Source organism: Phalaenopsis equestris, unplaced genomic scaffold, assembly GCF_001263595.1.
Source record: "Phalaenopsis equestris unplaced genomic scaffold, ASM126359v1 Scaffold232908, whole genome shotgun sequence".
NCBI lineage: Eukaryota > Viridiplantae > Streptophyta > Magnoliopsida > Asparagales > Orchidaceae > Phalaenopsis > Phalaenopsis equestris.
In genome coordinates this window covers 265,849-293,740 of record NW_018250867.1, presented here as the reverse complement: position 1 = coordinate 293,740, position 27,892 = coordinate 265,849, and the positions used below count along the sequence as shown (strand labels likewise).

General features: G+C 33.0%; 1 protein-coding gene across 1 annotated transcript; it reads left to right on the top strand.

The window, feature by feature from the left end:
• Nucleotides 1–1,257: 1,257 nt before the first annotated feature.
• Nucleotides 1,258–25,778, top strand: LOC110038460 (cytochrome c). Its single transcript, XM_020743310.1, has 3 exons — nucleotides 1,258–1,476; nucleotides 3,936–4,069; nucleotides 25,492–25,778. Exons 1-3 carry the CDS (start codon nucleotides 1,365–1,367, stop codon nucleotides 25,585–25,587), a joined length of 342 nt encoding a protein of 113 aa, XP_020598969.1. The 5' UTR covers nucleotides 1,258–1,364; the 3' UTR covers nucleotides 25,588–25,778.
• The last annotated feature ends 2,114 nt before the right edge of the window (nucleotides 25,779–27,892 follow it).

Genomic DNA, 27,892 nt, shown 5'->3' with positions numbered 1-27,892 from the left:
GGGGGGGGGCAAATTGTGGTTGTCCTGGGGCTCGATGACCCCTTCTACTTCACACATGCTTGGGTTACAAGTGAGAGAGAAGAAGTGCAAGCTCCGTAAATGAGGGGTAGAGAGAGAGCCTAAAAGGGAGCCGCGATGGGTACTCCAATATTTTTTCCATTGGACTCGTCGGCGTTGAGTGGTCGGCCGACTCAGCACCAGGTGGCCAACTGGTTTAGTCTCCAGGTAGCTGACCATTGGTTGGTCGGTTTGGTTTCCAAATGGCTGTTGGTTCGGTCTCTAAGCGGTTGGTTGAGTGTCCATCTGACAAGGGGTGGTTGGTCGAGTGGCTGTCGGTTCAAGTTGGTAGGTTAAGTGGCCATCCGACAGGTTGTGGCCGGCCGAGCGGTTGGTCGGTTTAGGTTGGCTGGTCCAGTGGCAAACTACAGGATGTGGCAAACTGAGTGGCCGGTCTGTTCAAGTTGCCTTGCCGGTAGATTGTGGCCGACCGAGTGGTCAACCACCAAGATGTGGTCGGCCCAAGGGGCGGGCTAACTGGGCTATGATAGTTCTAGTGACAACATCTTCGGTGGTGGCGACTTTGTTGGCAAGCCGAGGAGACTTATTTCATAGGCTATACAAGGTTTAAACCAATTTTATTGGGATTGGATCAGGTTTGAAGATTATATTGTAGTCGTTAAGCCCTTTGTTTGAAATTTAAATTTGAATTAGGTTGAGATTCAAACTCAGTTCAAACTAAGCATTGAACTTATATTAGCAAAGTAGTGGGTCAAATATTAAGTTTGGAACATAAGTTTAAACTAGGCTCAAGCTAAGTCGAACCAACCACAAACCATTTTCTAGCCTAATTTCAGTTAAGTTCCAACTCAAAATAGTGCGTTAAAATTTATGCCCAACTCATGTTCAAATATTATATTGCGTGTATGTCAAGCTTAGAACTCACGTGAAGTTTACTTTTGATCATGTGTTCTCTTAGAGATATATGACCCTTATTTAAACTCATCTTCTTATGCGGTCAATTTTTTTGTTAGAAAAAAAAAACCAATTTTTATCAACCAGACAAATATTTGCCTAGCGTGGCGGCTTGCGCGTGTTCATTGCCCGACCAAATTTAGGGTGCGGGAACCGCGCCCAACTTTCATCTATTTTACAATATTACCTTCAAACTTCGCGGTCCCAAGGCACCGGTATTGCGGGCATTTTAGTAACTGCTTAACCGCCGACGTATAAAACGAAATTATGCGAATTTACCGTTTTTACGGGAATCCATATTCTAAACCCTATCTGTATTTGCGTGTCTGGGTGCGTGCGAGAAATCGAGAGAGAGAGGAACCGAGCGACAAGTAGAGGCGACAGGTAGAGGAATGGCTTCGTTCTCGGAAGCTCCGCCCGGCGATCCGAAGGCCGGAGAGAAGATCTTCAAAACGAAGTGCGCTCAGTGCCACACGGTAGAGAAAGGAGCCGGACACAAACAAGGTGCTTTAAACTGATTTCTGCTTTGCCTCTTCATAAATCATGGGAGATTATTGATTGTTGCTTAGAAAATAAAATTTCTCGATTTTTTGGTTGCTTGGTGTTGTGGCTTGCGATCTATTCTATTGAATTTATATAAGCTTTTGGCTTCTAGTGATAAATGAGCAGCACAAGAATATAAACAAATGATAAAATAAAGTAGAGGAGATACAAAAGATAGAAATAGAATTGATCTTATTGCCCCCAATATACATGAAACAGTTATAAGGCTGTATATAGAAATGTAGTAGAATATAAAGAGCATGCGGAACACATAAATATTCCATACAATAGGTGATAATATACCCCTCACACTAACTATCTGGTGAAGAGATGGTTAGTTTGATACGGATTTCACATGTTGATCTTGGCCGTGATGAGATCGGCTTTCTTGAGCATTTGGGGCCATATAAGTGCTTCCGCATCAATGGAGCCATCTAGTTTGAGCGATTCAAAAGTAAAAAAGGGACTGATTTTCCACCTTTGTTGCAAATGATGCCTTTCTAACTCCGAGGTAACAGTCCAGCCAAGGTTCAGATCAATTCGGGGATTGGTTAAGGAAGGAGGTGAGAGTGATCTTCAAGTATTCATGTCGTTGGAGTTTATTAGAAGCAAGAGGAGAAGAGAGAGGAGGAGGAAGAAGAAGATTGATGATGAGGAATTCAAGCTTTGTTATCAGAGATTTGGATGAAAAAGCGAGGAGAAATCGAGAATAGAGTAGAGAGAGAGAAGTCAAAATGGGTGGGGAATATTTTGATGAGCTTTAGGTAAAGGGGAGATCTTGAAAAAAAGAATAAAGAAAATGCTCAAGAAACCTATAATTTGGCTTTGCGGAAGGTAAAGGTCTCCTGCCTTCGCGCGAATCAAAAAGGGGAAATGGCTTTGATTTTTGGATGGAAGGCATGCGAACAATAGAAAGTGAATGAGGGCTTGAGACTCTCTTCCTTGGTTTGACTTTCGCAAACCATAGAAAGAGAGAAGAAGTGAGAAGCAAGAGAGAAGTAAGGAAATAGAAAAAGAAGAGTCTTTCTTTCTTGCGCTTCACTCAGAGAGATCAGCAGAGATGAAGTTTGGATCGACGACATTGAAAGAAGAGCGCGAGAAAGAATGTAGAGGGAGAGAGAGATTGTATGAGTGTTGTAGGAGAATCGTTTGAATCAAAGTCTTGTTCTCTGCAAGAATTGAAACCAAGATCTTGATAAATATTGAGAGAGATCTACAGTTCGCCACTATTCAGTGTGTTGCAGGTCCCTATGTCGATGAGGATGAAGATGCAAAGCTCCCGATGCGAGAGATGCGGCGGTTATTAACCCTTTGTCAGAGAAGAGGCGAGATGAAGAATGGGAAGTCGAGAAGCAGGGAGTCTTCCAACCTCACTTTATTGGAGGACATGCCGTAGTTGAGAGATCGAGGGAGAAGAAGAAGAATAAGAAGAAGAAGAAGAAAAGGAAAGGGAGGGAGATTTTTTAGGAATGTCCCTCTCTGATACCATATACGCTTTTGACTTTAGTGATAAATGAGCAGCATAAGAATATAACCAAAAGATGAAATAAAGAAGAGGAGATTCAAAAAATAGAGATAGAATTGATCTTTATTTCCCCCAATATACAGAGAACAATTACAAGCTTTTATATAGAAATGTAGTAGAATATAAAGAGCATGCAGAACACATTAACTAACATATTCTGTACAATAGGCAGTTACAATTTATCTAATTAACTTCTTTTATTAGCATTACTATTTTCTTTTTATTGATTTGGTTTGAGTATCTTTTATAAGTTTCATTATTCCTTTGCACCGGATTTTTACGTATTTTAGTTTTTTTTTTCTATTATTAAGTGTTGATTGTTTTTCTCTCTATTAGTTTTTCTTAGGGTTTTCTAGACCCATTTGTCAGATTAAATTCCTTGATACAGTTATTGAAGAAAAATGTTGATAATTTGCATGATATCAAATGATCTTTGTGCAAATAGGTGTGTGTTCCTATGAGCTGCTTGTTTATATTTTAATTGGAAGAATCAAATTCTGCAATGCATGAATATTGATCTGTTATAAGTTTCTGTCAATCATTGTTAAACTGTCAAATTTACACGCCCCAGAAACATGATTGCTTTAGTTTGAAAAAATTATGATTATGCTGAAAATTAATAAAAACCTGAATATTAGCCGCATAGAAACCTGAACATTTGCCACATCCAGATATATTTTGTTCTGTTTGCGAGTACTATAATAGTATTGTAGTTTTAAAGCAACCACTTTTTTGCTAAATTTCTGTTTAATACTTTTCATTTAACCCTGATGCCCTTGTTTATTTATTTATTTATTTATTATTTTTGCAGACTTTTTTTGCATTCCTTTTGCTCGAATTACTTATGCTAATAGCCACTAGTATCACTGTACTGATAATTTTTTTATTTTATTAGGTCCTAATCTGAATGGCCTGTTTGGGAGACAGTCTGGTACTACTGCTGGATACTCATACTCTACTGCTAACAAAAACATGGCTGTGATATGGGAGGAGTCAACTTTGTATGATTACTTGCTCAATCCCAAAAAGGTATAATCATTAATTTTAATCTTACTGTCTGAAATATAAATATAAATATATGGCTATGTTTATGTGCTTTAAATTTTCTCTTTGAATTTATTACTACATTTCTCTATTATTTTATTGTTTGCTATATTTGATTCCAGGTTATTTTTCTGTTAATCATTAATTTTAATCTTATTTTCTGAAATATAAATATAAATATATGACTATGTTTATGTGCTTTAAATTTTCTTTTTGAATTTATTACTACGTTTCTCTATTATTTTATTGTTTGCTATATTTGATTCCGTGTTATTTTTCTGTTTATATTCTTCATCTTGTATATGGGTGGCTTTCATTGGGCTATATGTGATTAGTTTAGCAATACTGAGAAGTTAGAACTGAATTGTTTGATTTTCAAATCTGATTTGTCGTTATCATGGTTTATCAAGTATAATTTCTTAGTAATGGTAATGTTCTTTTTGGTTAGGTTACACATTTTTCATGTGTCAAACCTCTTATTAGCATTTCATCAAATTTTTAAGAAAAATATAGTTTTCTAATTTTCAGTCTGATGTATCATGATAATAAGGTTTCTAAAATAGAAAAAGTTGAGGAATCAACATATTATCATTATCAATTATTTGAATATAAACTATTTTGATAATTAACTTAAAATTAAAAAGGAGCCAAATATTAATTTATGGGAGATCATTGTACTCAGATTGAGGATAATTTATACGTTTCAAAGTTTAATTGGCATTGTGGCTATGCTACATGACTTCATATAGTTTAATTCAAGATTATTTTGAGTGGGAGTATGGAAAGGTTCTTTTAGTGATGACAGTTTTTTAATTTTTAAGGCTTTATAAAGGAAAGGCGTGACTTATGTATTGAAATCACTGCACATTTCTGGTAGAGCAGTGATTAGTTTCACTTTAATTTATGGTTGGGACTTGGGATGGATTTCATTATCAAATGGCCTTCTTCCTCTTACAGAGACCATTTCAGGAACTAGTGTAATGGTGGACTTTCTTTGCCAACCAGATGTTTATCTTGGTGAGATAAATTTAGTGCTTTATGTATGAATTTTGGAGAAACATTAATAGGCTAGAGATGATGTAAAGTGATATTAAAGTTATAATATTTGATGGAAGTTATTGTTTTCTTGAAAAATTATTCATATAAATAAAATAGGTGATATTGATACATTTTTTGTAGTTATTGGAAGAAGTTATAATTTGAAGGATGGAAGTTTGCTTATGGTTAAGGTTTCCTATTGCAACTAAAATGATACAATGCATGTATGTCATTCTAGAGAGTTTAAGGAGTCACATATCATAAATCACTTAATAAGCCAATAACTTGCTCTTTTTAAATGAAATCAATAATTGCAAGAAATATAACTCATATGCTAATGTAATGATCTATTAAATTTGAAAATCAACAAAAAAATTGATCCCGAATAATCAGTAATTATAATTTAATCTCACAATAAATTATAGTTTTGTAGAACTCTGAATTAATTTAGTATTACAAAAAAGCCAAACAAAATATATAAAATAAATTATGTACTAATTAAGAAATTTTGGCCTCATGCTAGTTCAAGGATATGACTTCATTTGAGTTAGCTGTACTTTTATCTCGGTAGAAAGAAATCCTGCCCTCAAGCTAGTACAAGGAAATTACTTCCTTTGAGTTAGTTGTACTTTTATCTTAGTAGAAAGAATTACACTTCTATTTTACAAGCACAAGGTTAAAAATTGGAATGAAAAATTTATTCAAGTATCAAAATTATGAAATTGCACGGCTTAGAACACTTTTATGGAGTCCTTAACTTAAAATCATTTCATTTTAAATTAAGTTCAAAAAATGAGCCGTTGTTTAAAGTTGCATGTATTCTTATCTTATACACTACACCGTGAATAAAATATCAGGAAACTACAATAATTTAAAGCTTGGAAAATCAATGCTCTATCAAGCAACGTCATATCCAAATCTAAACCTCACAAATTGAAACTCACACCATTTCCACAACAAACAAACAAAATGTGAGGAGATAAATCCAAACTCCAACTCCAACGCCGAAGGATAATACTTAACCATGCATTGCTTCAAATCTAACAGCAAATAAATAAGGTTGTTATGTAGTCCATGTATAACCACTTATTGTCGGAATTAACCAAAATTAAAACCATACCAAATCGTAATGATCAACCTAATGTTAGGATATAAATATACATCTCTTTCAAGGCCATTCTCATTGGCATGTTTTAATCATAAAATTTTGCAAACTAAAGTAAAATATATCAACTACTGAAAAACATAATCTGTCTGTCTTCAGATCATCATTTACTATAATACTTCTGATGATAGTAAACAGTTATATTTTCTTTAGGAATAAAATAAAGATCATTGATGGAATTAACCAACAATAAAAAAATGCAAAACCTTATGAGTCAACCTAATGCCAGGAAATAAAAATACATCTATAATGTCATGATCATTGAAATATTTTAATTTTAGAAATATACAAGCTAAAAGAAAATAAATCAGATAATGTAAACAATAATCTCCTCAGATTATTGATCGTTTTTTTGTGATACTTTCAAGGAGAATTAACATACATATTTTCATCAGTAGGTTATGTCTTCCATGTGAAAATAAATAGTTTGATTTAATTGGTTGTCCGTTGCATGCATTCAAGCATGCATCCCAGCACTTGTTCTTAAAAAAATGGAGAAAATGTTCATGCCTTGTTAGATTCTAATAAAAATGGGTATACTAATATAGATCTAAACTAAGTTAATATAATATGTATGAAACAACATGTAGATTATATTAACCCTACAATCATATGGTATTACCAATCCCATGAAGTTCCTCTTTAACAAAATTTTTACTCTTAATTATAAGACTTATATTCAGGCTATCCGGATGCATTTAAGTCAACATATTGCAACCAATGGTCATATTCATAAATCCAGAAATAACGCATGCATATATATGTTCACAACCATGAACGTAAATGTAAAGTAATCTTAGCTGGAGAAGGCAAAAAAACATTATGAACACCTCATATAATTGTGATCCATTATTATTATGAATCAAGAATCATCATCATTATTATTTGACTTATCCCCTTTAGTTTGGATAGTTTTAAGAATACTCGTTTCATTTATTCTCGTTGAGTGTTTCATGAGTTGTTACATTTATTTTTCACTACTCATTTTGAATAATTCTATCAATGTTATCGTATTTCTACACATTTTTATTTATAGTTTTTCAACATTGTTTTTTCTACTCCTCTAGCTAGTGTATTTTGGTACTTTTATTTTACAGTTGAATCATTTAATTCTATTCTCAACTATTATGTTATCTTCAATTAATACTTCTTCAACTATCTCTTCCAATATAATGATTCATAAATTTATAATTTTTTTTTTGCACCTCTATCATTGTAATTTTCTGTTTTATGTGCTCAACTTAGCTATCAATGACTTTTTTGGCTGCCTAACACTCTAATTCATTCCAAATAATAAGCATAATTGTGGTTTTATAAAATTTATTTCTATATTCTTATGATACTTTTATTGTATCATGGTTCGAAGACATTTTCAATTGTATTCACAATCTTTACACATAAATTTTGTTCGCATTTCATTTATAGAATAAATCTAAAATTTTAAAATCTATAACACTTGTGTATTATTACTTTATTTCTTGACAATATTATTAGTTTTCTAAAAATCTCACCATTACAACTGTAAATCATATACCTAATTTTTAACCTTATGATGTTAAAGTTTATATGTTTCACCTATTTCAGCTGATTTCTCGCCACTTAGAATTATGGTATCTTTGAAATACATATGCCAAAGCAACTTTACTTCGAATATTATTTGTGAGTATATTCAACTAACATGAATGATAAGGGCTGTATTATGCTAGGAAAGATGGTGCCCTTAATCTATATGATGAACCACAAGGTAGCCATAAAAGAGTTAAAAACCTGCAAAAGAGGACACCAAAATTTAAGTGGTTTAGCTAAAGTAAGCTTATGTTTACGACCGCATAGTGTTGAAGTAATTCACTAGGTTTCAAAAAAGATATATGAAAAGTTACACTTCATATAAAATTAAGGACGGTTTACATACATACCACTTAATTCTTATGTATTCAAATATCTAACACCTAAACATTAATTTTACATATATGCCACCTTATGCATGAAAATATGTATTTCACTTTTTAAAAATTAAAATAGTGATATTTTTAATGTGATATAAATGATTAGGTAGTATAAATGTAAAAAGTAAAAGTAAAATTTAGGTGTTATGTAAAATTTAGGTGTTATATATGTAAATACATGGGAATTGGGTGATATGTATGTAAATGCCCCATGTATGAACAAAAATATCAATTTTTTCTATCCGAGAGAAAATGTAGCCACATACTGTAACGACAAGGCTATACTTTTTTAATTCTTATGTATTCAAATATCCAACACCTAAACATTAATTTTTACATATATGCCACCTTATGCAGGAAAAGATGTATTTCACTTTTTAAAAGTTAAAATAGTGGTATTTGTATGTGATATAAATTATTAGGGTAGTATAAATGTAAAAAGTAAAATTTAGGTGTTAGATATGTAATTTCATGGGAATTGCGTGATATGTATGTAAATGCTCTATGTATGAACAAAAATATCATTTTTTCTATCCGAGAGAAAATGTAGTCACATATTGTAAAGACAGGGCTATACTTTTTTTTTTCTTGAGAAAGTCAAAGAACTTTCATTGCAAGCAATCAAAGGGCTTCTTACATTTTTTTAATGATACCCCTCCTCTTTCTTCATCTTTTCATTTTTTTGTTGCTTCTTGTGGATATTATACAAGTGAGATTTACACAAGTTTATATAATGAGATGCTTATCATCTAATATTATTTATCAATTACCATTGAAGGCCTTTGTAACAATGGGTGATCAAATCAAGAAAAAGAGTGAATGTTTTGATATCTCGGGTCTATTGTTTATAGTGATGGTGATATAGATGAGCATGTTATTAGTAGAATTCAAGTTGGATGGTTGAAGTGGAGGAATGCTTTGAGCCTATTGTGTGATAGAAGAGTACCGCATAGATTGAAAGAAAAATTTTATAAGATTGTGATGAGACCCGGAATGCTTTATGGCGCAGAATGTTGGCCTATAAAAGAGAAACATAAAACTAAGTTAAGTGTTGATAAGATGAGAATACTTAGGTGAATGAGTGGCTTTAAATTTAATGACAAATGTGAAACGAATATATCTGTGAAAGGGTTGGTGTAGCTCCAGTGGCAGACAATATTAGAGAGAGTTGCCTTATATGGTTTGGTAACATTAGACGTCAATCATTTGATGCTCTGGTTAAGTGAGTAGATGTTTTAGATGTGGCTTATGTAAAAAGGTAGAGATAGACCTAAAAGGACCTAGACATGTTTTATAAAAATGATATTAATTTATTAGAACTAAATAAAAATATGACACTCGATAGGACACAATGGAGAAAAAAGATTCATGTAGCCGACCCCACTTAGTAGGATAAAGACTTGTTGTTGTTGTTGTTGTTGTTGTTGTATTGAAGGCTTTTGTAACTTTCATTGAAAGTTTTTTTTGATAGTCTCAATTTAGGTTATCATGGTAGCCTTTGTTTTGAGAACTTTGTAGCAGCCTTCATTTATGACTTTATAGTAGCTATTTATTTTTAAAAAAATCAAGATCAGATTATATTCAAGATAATCAATGAAGTTAGATTCAACACTTAACAAACTTTGAATTAGTCTAAATTTTTAATATACTAAATTAATGATTATGTTTGACATAGCTCTTTGTGCAACAACTCCATGTCATGAATCACGAAGCTTAACTAAGGCTTTACAATGGCACACTATGTTAGCGGCAAACTTGTCAAATTTTATTTTATTACTATTTTTGCTTAGAAATTTATATCATATTCTTAGTATAACTTTTACTTTCATAAGCTGCCATTATATTTGTTTAATCCAATACATTAACCCTTGACTTTGCATTATGCAACATAGAGTCCTCATACCTTCAAAACAACCAATGCACACTTACAAATCTAAAGGCTTAAGAGTGTTGGTGAATCTAATATTTTCCGCAACACTAAGAGCGCTTAAAAATATTACATTCTTCTTCATATCTAATACATTTCTAACTCTATTTAACACTATAGTTGTCATAACATATTTTTAATTTTATAGCGTCAAAAACTTCAATCTTGCACATTGTTTATTTTTTATATAAACATAACCGCTAAAATTTAGCTAGCGTATATGTAGAAAATATTTTAATTTAGAATAAGCCGAGTTTAAAATTCATTGTTTTATATAAATAGTCTTCTATCAAAAAAAAAAAAAAATCGATTTAATTACCAAGAAAATCTTGAATAAAACTTGCAACTACTAATTTGTCTTTTTTATGTCGTCTGTTTTTTGTCCTATCGTATCCCAAACAAAATAATTTATCTTTATATAACCTTTTTTCTTACGGTAGAAAAAATTATAATTTTTATTTATTTCGGACGATAACTCTTGCTTGTAGGATCTCTGTCCAACATGCAATAAATAGTCTATTAGTTTGTTGCTTTCTTTTAGTTTAGAAATCATCTCCTTTGAAAGCGGAAAAATCTTGATGTTTTTTAAACTTATTGTATCATGTTCATGTAATATAGTATCTCAATGTTACTGAAGAGTATGGTAATAGTAAAACTTGATATTCAATATCAATTATCACATTAATATTCCTAAAATCTCGAATTATGAAATTAAACTCATTCAATTGTCGTTTAATACTTGCACCTTCCTATGTGTGAAACAAAGAAAGCAATTATTTCTCATAAAGTTTATTGGAGAGACTCTTAGTCATGTACAAATATTTAAAATTTAGCCTTAAACTTTCTAAAATTTTTTCTTCTAAGATCTTTGTCAAGATTTCATCCACCAAACAGTTGAATCATTGATAGGGCATTCTCAACAATCTTTTATTTTCCTTCAACAATAATTTTAGAAATCTTGTTCCGCCCCATTATTATTTTTACAAGCCCCAAATAGACAAGTATGTTATGCTTCTTGGCTCTATAAAGGCCAAAACTCTTTGAACCAACATATTTCTTAGGGGTCCTTTGGTTTACTGAAAATAAAACATAATATAAAAGATTTACAGAGTACTATGATTACACTGTATTTGAAATATTTTAGAGTTGTTTCTGTTTATTGTAAAATAACGTAGGGTTTTATATTTTTTTGTTTGGTTTTAAGTAGATAGAAACTAAATTATTTCAATATATATATATATATATATATTGGTCGGGCGGTAGGGGGGCAGGCCGCTGATAGCAGCGGGTTAGTGGGAGCGACGGTGGTGATAGACGGACTGCTGGCGACGGTGGACGACATCAGGTTGTGAAGGGCGGTGACGGTTGGCAGTGGACAGCGTTGGGTGGGGGCGGCGGGCAAAGGCCTGCTAGTAGTATTTAATATTTTAATAAACAATGTAATTCAAATTTTGCCAAATCGATTGAATATTAAATTCAACCAAAATGATCTATGGTGTGAACTTCAAATTCATTCATATTTTATATTGTATTTGTAATTCTTCATACCAAACACATAATTTCTCAACTTGCTGCAATAGATTCAAAGTATACCACAAATTCACTCAACCAAACGACCTCTTAATCTCGAACTTTATGTCCATTGTTTATATATCAATTCACTTAGATATAAATTGTTACAAGAGAAATGCCATCTATCTTAGGGAAAATATGATAACCCACAAAATAATTATAAAAGTGCTATTAATAACTACAAAAGTGAACATTGAAATTTGCATTATTTGGCATAAGTAAGGCTACACCCATGGTCTCACAGAGATCAAATAATCCATTTAGCTTAAAAAATGATGCATGAAAAGTTGCACATCATACAAATTTAGAGATATGAATAAAGATGCTATTTTGTCCAACTAAGATAAAATATAGTCACCTACAAATATTGAGATAGATTTCTTTTATCTCGAAGAAGTTGTAGAACTTCACTTGCAAATGCCCAAATGATTTCTGCTTGTCTTTTTTGGTTGACACTCTTATTTCTTTCTCCTCTCATTTTTGTTTTTTTTGTTGATGCTATATAAGTGAAGATTATATGAGTTTATATAATGAAGTGTTCACTTTCTAAATTCTAATGTTATCTATCTACCACTATTAAAAACGTGGGCAGCCCCATAGCCCTTGTGGAAATCTGAAAATCTTTCCCTATTTCTCTCTCATTGGAGGATTTGATTGGGATATCATAAGAATTTGATTGATTTTTTCCCTTCATATTTTATGTTATTATTTTTTTATTCAAAATTGTTTTCTTTCCTAGTTTAGGGGAGATATATTTGGTATATTTGTAAATAAGGTAGAATTATTTTTCTTATGTATATTATCTTATTTGTGAATAATGAATCGAGCAATTTTCCTCAAATAAATTTTACATTGTATCAGTTCCTCATTAGATCAATATCGTCGGTGTCGTTTGTCTTCAACGTTAGCCTCGATCTTCTCCAAGAGCCGAAACTTTCACAGAATCGCAGACACTGGCTTTTTAGTTTCAGTTTTGTTCGATTCGTGGGATTTGGTTCACAGGATCCCAGCGTACTAGGCCCCCTTCCCGTCGCTCGTCTCCCTCATATGCACGAGCCATGGGCTCTGTTCTAATAGACTCCTTCCAAAGCTGTCAGGATTCCTTCCCAGTCTTCCAAAGATATCGAAACTCCTTTTTGTCAGGGATAGATAGTCTTCTAGCACCTGACTGACTTCCTACCAGAGCTGGAATTTCTTCTGGCTAGTGCCAAACCTCATTCTTTGCAGGCAGTTGGAACTTCTTCAACCATATTTCTCCCTGCAGACCCTTCCTCAAACTTTCATTGTAGTAGAAAATCTCCCTTTTGTAGGCCCCTTTATCGTCGACGAGAACATTTTTTAATAGCAGCAACAACTAGCATAACAATTGCGACAACAAGCAGTTGTAGTTAATATCAAACCAACAACTAGAAGAAGCCCTAAATGCGCTTAGGGATAATGACAATGTACACTTTGAAACTCAAGTTCTACTCCAGAGGTGAATTTTGAGTATGATATTTGAGATTTTGTCCATACAATATTTGAACTCTAACTTTATCACAATTCATAAACTCAATAATCATAACAACTTTTCGTGATTTCACTAATTGTATATATACAATTCTTGTAAAGGGAAAGAGGAACATATAAAGGGAGATGCCACAATTCTTGAGAAGATTTATTCAACCTACTGCGCATGGAAGAATCAAGATCATATGGTTATGTCTTGGTTAATCAACTAAATAATCAGTGAAGTGGGAGGGAATTTTCTTTTATGCAAAACTGCTAAAGAAATTTCTTAGTCTATTTGTCATCTTTTCTCTCTCTTTCACACACACACACACACACACACACACACACACACACACACACACACACACACACACACACACACACACACACACACACACACACACACACACACACACACACACACACACACACACACACACACACACACACACACACACACACACACATACACACAAATACACACACACAGGCATAACTTCATTTTTTGATTCATAATTTCTCTATAATTATTAAAATCTTGATTTTTTTAATTCTTAAATATGTATGCTAAACTTCTTGCATTCCAATTATTTGGCACCATCTTATCCTTGAAAGTTTGTTAAAAGTAATTGTTAAAGAAAATGTGATCTCTCCTTTAGTTCTTCAAATTTTAATAGGTGTCATTTTTGAAACTAAAGTTTTGCATGTGGCATCTTTTTTAAATCTAATTATCATTCTTTGAGTTCTTCGAAATAAATTATTCCTAAAAAGTCTTATTTAATAATTTATAAAGAATCAGTTTTACTATTACTTAATATCATTATTTTGAACTAAGATTTTTTTTTTTTTGCTTTTATTGTGTTTCACTTGATCAAATTTTTGGTTCTATTATCATTTGTTTTGGTTATTTTTTAATTTGTTTTCACTTTCCCAGTATAACAATAAAAACTTTTTAAGAATATTTATTAATGATATATCGTGATATTTTTTATAATATTCCAAATCTTAATATGTATTTTATTAGAAACCAAAATTTTTCATATATGCATCTTTTTCGAAGCTATATATTATTCATGGAATACTTTCAAGTAATTTATCGCTAAAAAACCTTATTTAATAATTAATCGAAAATTCAATTTTACTATTATTTAAAATTTTTACGTTTAACTAAGATTTTATTTTGCTTTTAATTTGTTTAACTTGATTAAATCTTTGATTCAATCACAATTTTTCTGGGTTACTACATTAATCTTTTTCTTTTTCACATTAGGAATACAGCACTTATTAACTAATTTATCTAATGTTATTTTTGTTTTGTTCGCTATCATTGTTGCAAGACTTTAAATTCCCTATAATCTTTGTAAGCCTTAATAATACATATTTTTTTTTTAATATTGAAAAATCCATTTATCGTTCTGTTTATCTCCTCACCCCACTATCATTGTATTGTTGTAGAATATGTTTCTAGATTCTCCTGTCTTCAATGATAATTTTTTTGTGGAATATATTAGGTTTGGCTATTTTTTTTTTTTTTATCAATTTCAACAACCTATTTTGAATGGTTAACAATTAATCAACTTTCATGTTTAACTATCTTATTCTAGTGTAATTATTCTTTTTGATTGTTTTTATTATATTTCCTAAGATGTCATTCTTAACTATAACCCTATGTTCGTTAGTCAAATGTTGTATTGGAATCTTCTTACAGTCTTCTTAAATTTTTTTTCCAAGTAAAAAAACAAAGCCTATTTGGAATTTCGTGTTTTACTTTTGAAAGTTTTTATGTGCTCTTATTTCCTATAGTATGAATTCAATCATAAAATATTATAAAACCAAGCTCCATTATATTTAGATTATTATCCTTTTTAGGCATGCAGTATAGCATTTCACCCATCTCTATCCCAAATTAGTTTTGTAAATTATTTTTAATTTAACTTGATGAGCATAAACATTACTCACATTTCTAATGTTCTTCATATTTTTGTAATCATGTTTTTTAATAAAAATTTAACTCACAATCATGGAGAGGATGAGAAATTATTAAGCAACATACCACACATGCATAAGTTTATAATATGTCTACAATAATTTAGGGAACAAATGTCAAAGAGGAATGCCATTAATGAGTAAGAATAAGTTCATCCTTTAACAAGTAAGAATCGCCAACAGGTGCTCTGGTTCAAGCTCCTTTAAAATTAAATTGGCCCACCCAAGCACCCACTACCTAACACCTATTGAGAATTAACACAGAACACTGAATATAATATCCATGTAAAACATATTCAAACATATTTTAGCCAAATGAAAAAAATAAATAATTAATGATTAATAAAATTATTGGACGTTTCAAGAATTTAATATTCTTTTAATTTCATCCAAATTTGTTTGGGTAGATGAACATGAAGAAACAAAAACTTGAGTATTGCTTTGTACTTGTCTTACGACTTACACATTAGTGGTCTAATTAGACATTGCAGTAGAACCTCCTCTTGAGGGGACTATAATATCGATGCAAATTAAAAGTCTAATAAAACATTATAAGAAACCCTTTCTGGGCTCTAAGGAGCAATTGAAAAATTAAGAGACAGATAATGGTGGCAGATCGATGCAACCTAAAATCACGACAGTTGTGGGACCTCTTTCGACAGCATTTATGTATCTTGGGTAATTTGGAAAGGAAAGAAATTACAATACACTTGAAATAGGATTTTTAGCGTAGATTGGAGAACTATAAGTTCTTATGGAAGGGTGAGGAAGGACACAAAGTTAAAGGTTATTAACCTTGTGTATTGGTGGTGCGATGACTCCAGGAAAAGATATAATAATATTAAGTAACATGCTAGTAGGGATAGATAAAAAAATTTTGACATAGATTATCATGTGATTGGTACCCTACTATAAACGTTAGGTTTGTAGTTAAAAATGAGTTTGCAAATTATTATCCCCTCATCCATCCAGCTCAAGTTGCCCATCTAACGGGGCGACGACCCGATTCGCTTCATGATCATTAGATCAACTTAACTGTGGAAGACATAATTCTCTTCAAAGCCATATTGGCCTAGTGATGAATTCTCTCCAGAACCAAAAATGCTAACAAGGATTTGACCCAACAAACACATGGGGAATAGATGTTGAAATATTGTTGTGCTAAAGGATAATGCGCCAGAGTAATAATAACTATGTATCAATGTTAGAAGAATACAAAAGGAGATAAGTCAAAGATTCCTAGAGATCTGTGTGTAATGATCGCTTGTTTATGTTACATGAGAAAGCCCCTCTATAAATATGGGAATGTTTATGTAACAAGGGATGGTCGATTAATCACTGAACATTATATCCTTATGCTTTCCTAGATCCCCCTCTTTTCAGTTCATTCTTCTCCTCATTCCTAGCTCTTTCTTTAAGATGTGAGACCACGAACATATCAAGTTTCAAGTTGTGTAACTCAATATCACAAATAGCTTTGACCCTTCAGTAAATCACAATTTTGTGCAATTTAATGATTGTCTACTAAGGATCCCTATTAATAATTTTCATGACAGTTATACGTCCCATGTTCAAGTAGTCAGGGCCATGTTTCCATCAGAGCTGATTTATACGAAATGCTAGTTGACTGCAACCAATTTCCTGTTGGACACCCTATTTATATATTTTTTACTTTTTTAAGTTGTGTTATGTCGGTGTCTTTACATAAGGAAAATTTAGTTTTTTTATTATTTATTTTTATTTAGTATGAATAGAGCTAATGTGCTTAGGGTTAGGGTCATTCATGAGATTGTGTCTTGATGGTTAGGGTTATAGTTTGGGAGAGATGTTCTACCTCTCAAATCTTAGAAATTTGGAGGATCGCCTACCTCTTAAATTGCAGGCGTTTTTCCTTTATATCTTCTATTGTTTGTATTATTGAAGAAAGAAAATTGTTTTGTTCGATCTTCTGTAGAAAACTCATTGAGTTCCTATCAAACGGTATCCAAGTCGAATGATCAAGGTTTTGCCGTCTATTACTTTTAACTATTCGTATCATACCTTGAGATTTCATTGCAATTTGACTTAGTCAGGAGCCCACCACTGGATTGACGCTTGCAGATGTGACCAAAATATTGCAATATAGTCAAGATCTATGGGAAGCATCCATGGGATCACAAATCCCATGTGACAGTCACAATAGCTATGAAGCATCAACAGAATCGCAACGGGATCGACATATATGAGACACTTTCATGATCAGAAGCAACAATCAATGTTCCTTAGTCGCGACACAGTCCCTGAAAGAGCTAATTGGGACTCAAACGACCACATCACCACGTATTGACTAGGTTATAGCAACACACAGGGTTCCACATGGAACATCTCAATCAGATTGGTACATGCACGATCCGAACTACCAAGGAAGTCTTTGATGAGATTTCAACATGTATTAGTTACTCTTTTCGTGATATAAACTCGTTTAGGGAGGAATGACGACCAAGAAAGTAGATGCTTTGGAGAATAAATTAGCGGAAGAGTTGAGCTACATCAAATATGAAATAGACAGACGTTTCTCGTCCATGAAGGGGGTGGTTTGAGAGGAGATTCACGGCCCTGGAAGAAATGATGATGAAGATCTTGAAGTTGTCACACAAAAATACCATGGGCTGTCGTGGGATCGAGCTACGTCTAGAACAGATGCCGACAACAACAACAAAAATGATTTGTGCAGCATCAGAGTAGCGTCACTGTTTTAGGCGGATCGGGAGCTGCAGTATTAAGTGAAGAAATCAAGAGCGAACTCGAGCGACAGCGCTTGAAAGAAATAGGGTGGCATTGGGACGGCTTGAACAAATTGAATCAAGCAAGATCAAAATTGGCAAAATGGAAGACACATGATACGAAGTTGACAGAGATTCTGGTGATAGATAAACTAAGGGAAGAGCTGCTAGGGACGTTGATATTCTCTAAAGATTGACTGGAAGTGAGGACACCATACAATTCAGATGCGGCCGAAGGATGTGCGCAAGCGACATTTCGAACTCTTAAGAGTCACTATGAATTTCTAATTAAATGGTAAGGATTGTCAGATGATAACGGGCCATGGGAATCATAGACTAACAATTTTTTCAACCATAAGGACACTCCATTTGTTTTTTTTAGAGCAGAGTATTGTTACGTCATTGCCTAGCCTAAAAGGCAATTTTGTCTTGTATTAGCCTAATGACAATTTAGTCTTTTATTATTTATTGTTGTTTAGTATAAATATGACTAATATGCTTAGGGTTGGGATTATGCTGAGATTGTGTCCTAAGTTTTAGGGTTGGGGTATGTGAGAGATTTTCTACTTTGCGAATTATAGTCTTCGAGAGAGATTTTTTACCTCTCAAATTGTTGGTGTTCATCCATTATATGTTGTGTTGTTAGTGTTATTGAGAAAGCATTTTGTTTTGCCTTTAATTTTTTGAAAAACTCGTTGAGGTCCTATCATTTTGCATATTAAATAACAACAAATTCACCACTAGAGTGGATTGCATTTTGTATTGGAGTGGTGGGAAGAGAGTAGAACTAATTTCTAAATTGTTTGCGGGGTTGTATCAAGCAATAACTCCGGTCAAAGGTATTTTCAACTAAATTCTTTAAGCCTACGAAAAATCACTTGGATCTAAACATAATATGTTACCTAAATGGTATTTTTTTCGGACCATTAATTGTCTTGCAATTATAAGCTTCGACCACAGGGTTCTTGGAGCTCTTATTCCATCCGGACTCCGGACGGTTCTCTACGTCCGCAGTCCAATTAAATTCGGCCACGTGGAAATGCAGGTCTACGTAATAATAAAAAAAAAATTAATGCGCTGAAGCCCGACCCGATCCGATGTTTCTGCCTTTTCGAGTATCCGTCTTTTTTGTAATATCCCGCCTTTTCTGCATCTTCTCTTTACCTTTTTTGGATTTGTACGCCTCGACCCCTTAGAAAGTTCTATTTTGCCATTTATAGTAGAAAAATAGGGTTTCAAAAAATATTTTTTTTGGCTCTGTTAGGGTTTAGTCATTGCAGTCCTACGGTCACTTTACTGCTTTGATTGACATAAATTTATCTCTTAATGAAGAAATATGGTGCATGGATTACAAAAACAATGTCAACGCGTTTGGAACAGATGTAAGATTTGTTGCTTACTTTGAACCCGTTTTCCAGTTTTTTTTTGGATTGTCGTGAGGTTATTTTAGGATTATTTTGTGGTTAAGGCTTAGTTATCTGCGGGTTATTTTGAAGAAATACTCAATAATCCGAGAATAACCCAACAATAACCGAAGAATAACCCGAGAAAATATAACCCACTAGTTCTGTAAAAAAACAATGAAATATTCTTTGAAATTGTTTTGTATGTTTAATGGATTTATTATGCGTTATTTTCGGGTGATTTAGAGGTTATTTCGAGTTTAATTTTGGGTTATTTGCCGGTTTTCGTTAAAGAAATACATAATAACCCGAGAATAACCCAACAATAATCCCATAATAACCTCCAAAAAAACCAAGAATAGCTTAACCACAGGGATCTATAACCTAAAAGAAACCCAAGTGTCGTCGGGTATTGCTAGGTTATTTGCAGGTTATTGTTAGGTTACTCGCATGTTATTCAAGGGAAAGACACTTGGGTATTTTTAGGTTATCCCCGGGGTGTTGCTAGGTTATTTCCAGGCTATTCTTCCTCCTGAATCTGGTTCCCCGCCTCCTGTTCCCCCGCTTCCTCCATATGAGCAAGTGGTTGCTCTTCCATTGCTGGGTTTTCTTTCTTCTCATTAATTTCAAAACCAACAAGAGATTCTATGTCAACTTTATTTAATTTTTTCTTTATTTCTTTGATGTCGGTCTTCACCTCCACCATTGTATTTTCTATTTTATCTAATTTGTTTTTTTACAGAATCTTTGAATTAAAATTAAAATTTTTGTTGCTCTCTGAGAATTTGACAATTCTCTTCAAAACCCATATTGGCTCTGAATATCTCTGTGAATGTGTAGGTTGCGGGATGATGCGAGTCAGGACAAACGGTATAACACCATAAGAATTTGGTGTAAGTGGTTCAGTGTGAGTTTCGGGTTCTGGAATAGACTTCGGGAGAAGAGATCCGGTCAACTCGAGGGGCAAATAAACTGTGCTCATCATCTCTTAAATCGGCAAATGAATTAACCTACAAGTACATTCAGTAAAACAAATAACTAAATGATTTAAATTACGAAACATAACCCTGAATTTATAACAGAAATTAATATTATTCGTCTGTACAGTAGTAAGCCTCTGAAAGACTAAATGGATCTTTGCAGGGTTCAAGCTTGCATTTATTGGTCACCTCAACATGCGAGGTCTGGCGTCAGGAACAGTCGGGGCTATCACAACTGTGCGCTCATAAAACCACAGCTGCGAAAACAGAAATAAACCATGAATTCATGTTACCCAAATAAGAAAAAAATAATTCTTGACTGGGGTTGGATAATAGACTAACCGTTAGAAGAAAAACAAATTTGTTAAGGTATTTTAATGGTTGACCCATCTTTATTTTGATGATGCTGGCATTGACTTGCTCAATGAGGTGGTCACATACCGTTGCGACCTAATTAAATGAAGAAAAAATATCTAAATTCTTAGCAAATGAATAGAGCCCTGTGAGCACACTAAAATTGCTAGAAGGAAAGAGTAAATTAGACAACAAAAATTTAATAATAAGTTTATCAAGTGAATTGGATGATTCTCCGAGTGACCCCTTCAGTAGTTCACTCTTTGCCCGCCTGTCATCCACGGCACTGACGGGTTTTTTGTCCCAAGTAGCTGTAGGTCCTCTGTTGGGCATGTCAATCAACAAAGCAACTTGGTCTGCATCAAAACTGAGTTCCTTCCCCCCCAATCTGAATGTCAATCTATCCATATCCCAACAATTCAATATGTGCATAGTTAGAATGTGATCTTGAGGATAGGGGGGAGTTCAAAAAACTGATTCAGTTTCAATTTTCTTAGATTTGACCATGTTTCCTGAGAGACAATTGCCGAACCTTGTCCAACACTTCTCTAACTACTAATGGACAGCATTTGCAATTCATAGACTATTTGTTCATCAACCTACAGGAATATGATACATATTATTAATACTGACAATAACTCATCAATATCTAAGAGTAACCGGAAATAACCGAAAAATAACCCCTAAATAACGTGATAATAACCCTAAAATAACTTTAAAAGTAACCGGAAATAATCTTAAACTAACCTCAAAATAACCCCAATATCTAAGAGTCTAAAGCTATTCTTGGTTTTTTTGAAGGTTATTCTGGGGTTATTGTTGGGTTATTTTCGGGTTATTATGTATTTCTTCAACAATAACCGGCAAATAACCCAAAACTAAACTCAAAATAACCCCTAAAACCCCCGAAAATAACCCATAATACATCCATTAAACATACAAAATAATTTCAAAGAATATTTCATTGTTTCTTGAGAGAACTAGTGAGTTACTTTTTTTCGGGTTATTCTTCGATTATTGTTGGGTTATTCTCCGGTTATTGAGTATTTCTCAAAAATAACCCGCAGATAACTAAACCCTAACCACAAAATAATCCAAAAATAACCTCACGACAATCCAAGAAAAAATTGAAAATGGATTCAAGTAAGCAAAAAATCTCACCTCCGTTCCAAACGCGTTGACATTGTTTTCGTAATCCATGCTTCATATTTCTTCATTAAGAGAAATCTATCTCCATCAAAGCAGCAAAGTGACCGTAGGACTGCAATGACTAAACCCTAACAGAGAAAAAAAAAACGCTTTTTGAAACCCTATTTTTCTACTGTAAATGGCAAAAAAGAACTTTCTGATGGGCTAAGACGTACAAATCCAAAAAAGCGAAGGGAAGATGCCGAAAAAGTGAGATACTACAAAAAAGGCGGATGCTCGAAAAGATGGGGACATCGGGCAGAGTCAGACTTCAGCGCGTTATTTTTTTTATTTTTTATTTTTTGATTATGTGGACGTGGCCGAATTTATATAGACTGCGGACGTAGAGAACCGTTCGGAGTCCAGATGGAACAAGTGCTCCTGATATGGGGCCAAAGTTTGTGTTCAACTTGAAAGAAATTTAAGCTGTGATAGGACTATATTTGGTATTTTAGACAAGCATATGTATGCGGTGGTGGAACTAGAATTTAAGGAAATGCGTAGCAAAATAAATAATTAAGGGTTGACAAGTGTTTAAGTTTAACACTTTCATCTCCTTAAAATTTTTTAAAAATTATCATAAATATAATTATTAAATTAAAAATATAGTTAATATTAAATTATTATTTAATATTTAAATTTAAGAGAATTTTTTTGTGGATTATATGTTGTCAAAGAGTTCGGTAAAAAATCTAGAGATGATAAGTGCCCTATCCAACCCTTATTTCCATCACTGTTTGTATGCATATATATTGTGCGTGCATGCTTATTTGTGTGCACGCGCATACATGCACAATGTTTAGAATTATAACACATTTTAAAGGATAAAGTGGTACATTTGAGTCGAATAAACCCTTATGGAATAAATATGCAGCCACTTGTGAACCGTCGGGTACTTTCTTTTCAATGTTTGTTCAACTATTCTTTTACCCGTAAACGCAATGTGGCATTAGGTTCCGCAATAATGATATCTCCCAACATACCAAACCTTGCTATAACTTGTAAAGATTGATACATAAAATAACTTTTATTTAATTGATAACATATAAAGTAGAAGATATTTTAGCCATTTGCATCAAGCTTAAACTCCCTTCTTGCATGTGTGCTTTTCCAGAAGCACACAAAATAATGATAGGTAGAGATTGATTAATAGCATACTCGATCAAACAGGTGCTTTATTTACCTACTACGGATCTCATACCAATTCCCATTAATTGAAAATCCTTAACTTCAATTGCTATGAGAATACTGTTTAGTTAACCTACGGTCATTTGAACAACTTCAGTTAAACCCACATTTCTTTGATAAAAAGAAATGCGATCTATCTAAGGTTTGTCCTCTGAATGAAATTCAATGAGGTCTATAGAGACCATATCTTCATCCATAGGCTCCCAAGTGCTAGGATCAATAAAGAGTTGAATTTTATCTGAACTTCTCATTTTCAAATGATATCCGCAGTATTCACAAATATTCATTTTTGAACTATTTTTTTTAATATAATCCATAATAATTCTCACATTGAACCCATACTAATTTGTATTTTGTATTTATATCAAAATCATTAGATTTTTCTCTTTTATTGAAATAATTGCTACTAGTTTGATACTAGAATTTTCTTCTCAATTCTACTTGTATTTTCCGTACAAATGAAACTAAAATATAACTGTCGATATCACTTTAAATGTCACTATTAAAATTGATTTCAAAACAAAAATAACTATCAGTGCAACTATTAATGTGATTATTCGAATTAGATTGAGGATCATACATTAAATAATAATAGTAGTAATTACTACTATTAGACCCCACCCACTATTCAAATAACTAGGTAATTCAGTCAAAAGAACTAGTATTGTCAATATCAAATGTATAATTTTCAATATCAAAATATATAAAGTGTCACCATTACTATTTCTAACTAAAAAAATACAATCAGAGATCAAACTCCAAAGATTCCTACCATCAAATAAATAATTTAGATAATTAATAATTACCGGTTGTCCCAACTAGGATTCTTTTTATCCGCATTTTATCGCATAGTTCTTCACTTCCACTAGTATGTCCAAGCACATCAAGACTATCTTGATTTACGAATTGAACCAATATTTTTTCATAGATTATTTATGCCTCTATTTTAGGATAACCTAATACTATTGATGAATAGTCATTTGATGAAGAAAAAGATCATATTACTATTTCTTTTTTTTTTAATTATTTTTCATCAATAAAGCATATGATTTAATGTCAATGAAAAGCAAGAGAGTCTTGAAAAGAAAGGATTCTCTTGTTGAGGAATTCATTGAATCATTTCATTAATATGATAGAATCATTTCATTACTATGATAAAATATTACTATGATAGTAATATTTTTTTTAATTATTTACGAATTCATTGAATCTCGTGTCGTATGGTCAAATAAGAAAATGAGTTTCTATTACAACAGAGAACGAAAAAGACAATATACAAGATAGGGGTAGAAGACATTCTTGTCTTTGCTTGATCTATAGCCTGAAACTAAGGAATATAAAATAATTCACCAATCCAACCCCAAGGATTCATAATGCAGCTTATGGCTCTAACAATAAATAAATGATCAGACGAGCTGTTTAGTTTTCCTTCGATTTTATCTTCTTATGTTTATATTTTGTATATATTTGTATGTTATATATCGTAATTTATGTACATAAAAAAAGATATATGCAAATACACAAAGACCCTCATCCTTCATAGTATAGGATTAGTATAAAATGTTCATTCTTTATTCGATTCAGCCCAATCTTTTCCTCAAAAAGAAAAAAATTGAGCCAGGTTTCATTGCAATTGATTAGGAGAACAAAAATGAATTGTTGAATTCTACACGCTTATTTTGCCTCAATATTTGGCTTATCCACTGGTTCAAAAGAATGTGATCTCTTTTTAGGCTTCACAAGCAGCGGCTAGGTCAAGGGCTCCATTTGCTAGCTTCATGAATAATATCATCACCTTCATGTTGTACACATGCTTCTAAAGCCACCCAATTAGCTACTGCACTGAGTACATTTCCTCGAGGGTGCCCTAAATTTCCTATACCAACCACAAAGATTTCATAAACTTATGCATGGAAAGGCGTATTTCACTTTTAAAAAGTTAGTAATAGTAATATTTTGTGTCACTAAAGATTGAAACGTTGTGTTACTAAAGATTGAAACGTTATATATGTAAATATTGAAGTTTATATGTTATGTATGTAAATACATAAGAATTGTGTTGTCTGTATGTAAATGCCCCGAAATTAATTTGATTTTCGCATATGCCTGAACAAAAACTATTATACAAAGTATGACGTTGTGTTTTGTCATTTTTTTAAATTTGTTCTGGTCTTTGGCTGTTTTTTTTTTTTTTTTTCTTTTCCTGTTGGCTGTTCATGTACAAGCTGCTTGTTTCTGCATTATGTGCTGCTTTATTCATCTACTTATCTTACTTACACCTTCAGTTTTCCTTGTTTACTGTGTAGAGAATTCTAACAAACTAAAAGGAACTTAAATGATTATCCATGACCATTCAACACAATGTTATAAAAATTGATTGATTTATTTATTTTTATGTTTTGTGCAGTACATTCCCGGCACAAAGATGGTTTTCCCTGGTCTGAAGAAACCCCAAGAGCGAGCAGATCTTATCGCCTATCTCAAGGAGTCTACGGCTCCTTGATTTCTTGGAAGCAAAGCAGTGCATGCATATAGATTGACCATGATTTTTTATAATAAAGATCTCAATAAAATTAATTAGAGGCCCCATTCTTTATAAAACTGGTGCGGCTTGAACTTCATTCTACTATTTTGACTTCATGCTATATTGTTGTCATAATTCATTTTCAATGTACTTCAATTTTGAGTTTGGAAGTTGGGAACTTATGTGCTGTATTTTTTCTGTTTATTGATTCTCCTGCTTCTACGCCCATTTAATTTTTTTTTTTTTTGGGTCAAATTTAAGAGCCCATGATTTTATACCCCCAAGATGTGATTAATACTTAATTTATATTGCCACTAAATAAGAGTAATCTAAACACATTTGGGTTATGAGCCTAATCGCATTTGATAATTATTGTTTAAGTGCACTTCTTAGTTTTGTTATATTATTAGTGTTAATAGAAAAACAATTGTTTGACATGTTATTTTCAGTGAACAATAACAGATTAAGTTAATTGGGCTAAGAAGTTTAATTATAACTATAAAGTATATTATTATTTTGGATATTATAAGATTATTGTGTAGTTAGAAAGTACTTCAAATTATTTAAATTTTACAGTTTTATTTTACTAACTTACATGTGAAATATTTTATTTTATTTAATGATAAATCTTCTATTTTATAATCATTTTATTGACAGCTAATTTATATTAAATATATGGGTGATTTACATGCATAGCACGTCACAACTAAACTTGAACACCTTGTTATGATCTTTACTGGTGTTTGTTTGCCCTCTTATCTGTAGCCCTCTAGCTTCAATGTCACCTTCAACCAGCTCAAGAAATTGCAGTGGCAGCTCCGGTGGGTTATTCTTTACCATTTTTTCTTCGGCCAAATAGGAAGCTGTGGAAGACTAACTTGACAGGTTTCAACCACAGGTATATGGAACATCATCTCCTGTGCTGAGAAAGTCTAGGCATTTAAAAAAAATTCAGAACGCCGGAGTTTCAACTTTCAGGAATCCCCAAGCTTCGGTTCCCCCAATTTAAACTCACTTCCTCACTATTTTTCATCATTGCTGCTACTCTAGTTTGAAATTTGCCAGCATTGTCTCATGTGCAGCAGTTGGGCGCAAAATCCAGTGAGATGGAGAGAGGAACAAACGGCTGGACATTAACGGGGCTATTGATTTTAAAGGGAAGGTGCTATTTTTGAGCTTTATTTAATATTTGGGGTGCTGTAAATATAAATAGTTATGTTTAGATGTGAAATATATAATATTAAAAATTTTGAGTGCTATGCACGTAAATCCCCCAATTTAAATCAATTCGAGTGTTATTACCGTCGCATGCGCCGTAACCATCGCAACTGATAGATCCTAGCGCAAGTACACAAAACCCATAGCACACAAAAGTTGCCTTTCAATTCCAAGTGTGGGTTTATTACTAATTAGGCACATGAGCAATGGTAGAAATTAATGGGAGTTACATCGAAAGCAATAATTTATAAGTTTATCATTGGATAAAAATAAAATAAAGAATTCCAAATGAAATAGGTTTTCTTCACTTTTTCTTCGTTTTGTTCTAAGTGTACTGGTTTGGAACGTCCGTGTTGGTTTTGTTGAGCTATTCGGTCAACGTCAATACGCACGGTGTGCTTAGTTACACATCACACCTATTGAGGGTTCATTTGTTGACCTCAATTTTGGCGAGGTCTTTCTTTCCTCTTAGTGCTTAGGATCTAGCAATAGGACTTTCCTTTTAACTATCCAAGAAGACTAGAGAAGAACCCACTGACAAAGAAATTTAAATCACTTTCTTGATCTTTTTGGAACCCACATGGATGCTCATGAACTTCCAACACTTGGAAGGTTGATACCAATATGTGAGGATTCAAATGATGAGTCTCCATAGGATTGTTGAACTTAGGGCAACCCTGGGTGGCTAGGGCTTGGTCTCACACCACACACCCCGTACTCCCCCACTTGTCCTAAACCCTAAATCCCATTCATTAAGCCAACTTTTTTTTTTACTCTTTAAGAAACTCACATAGATGGTTCCAAGCCTCTGGCCTTTGGTTGAGATGGCTAGGACCAACATGTGAAGGTTCATAAAGGAGTTTCCATTCGGCAAGACTTGGTTCCAAGGTGGCTAAGCATGGTCAGGACCCATGACCAAGTATCCATAAACCTAAACCTACCTAAAATATCAAATTTTGCTGAAATTCTCTAAAATTCACAAAAACCCCAATTTGCATCCAATTTACCAAATCAACCCCAATTTATCACCCAATTCACTCCTAATACACCTAATTCCAAATTCAAA

Coding starts and splice junctions, on each gene's coding strand:
- LOC110038460 (XM_020743310.1), top strand. CDS start 1,365: ATGGCTTCGTTCTCGGAAGCTCCGCCCGGCGATCCGAAGGCCGGAGAG. Junction 1,477..3,935: donor AGGAGCCGGACACAAACAAG/GTGCTTTAAACT, acceptor TTATTTTATTAG/GTCCTAATCTGAATGGCCTG. Junction 4,070..25,491: donor ACTTGCTCAATCCCAAAAAG/GTATAATCATTA, acceptor TGTTTTGTGCAG/TACATTCCCGGCACAAAGAT.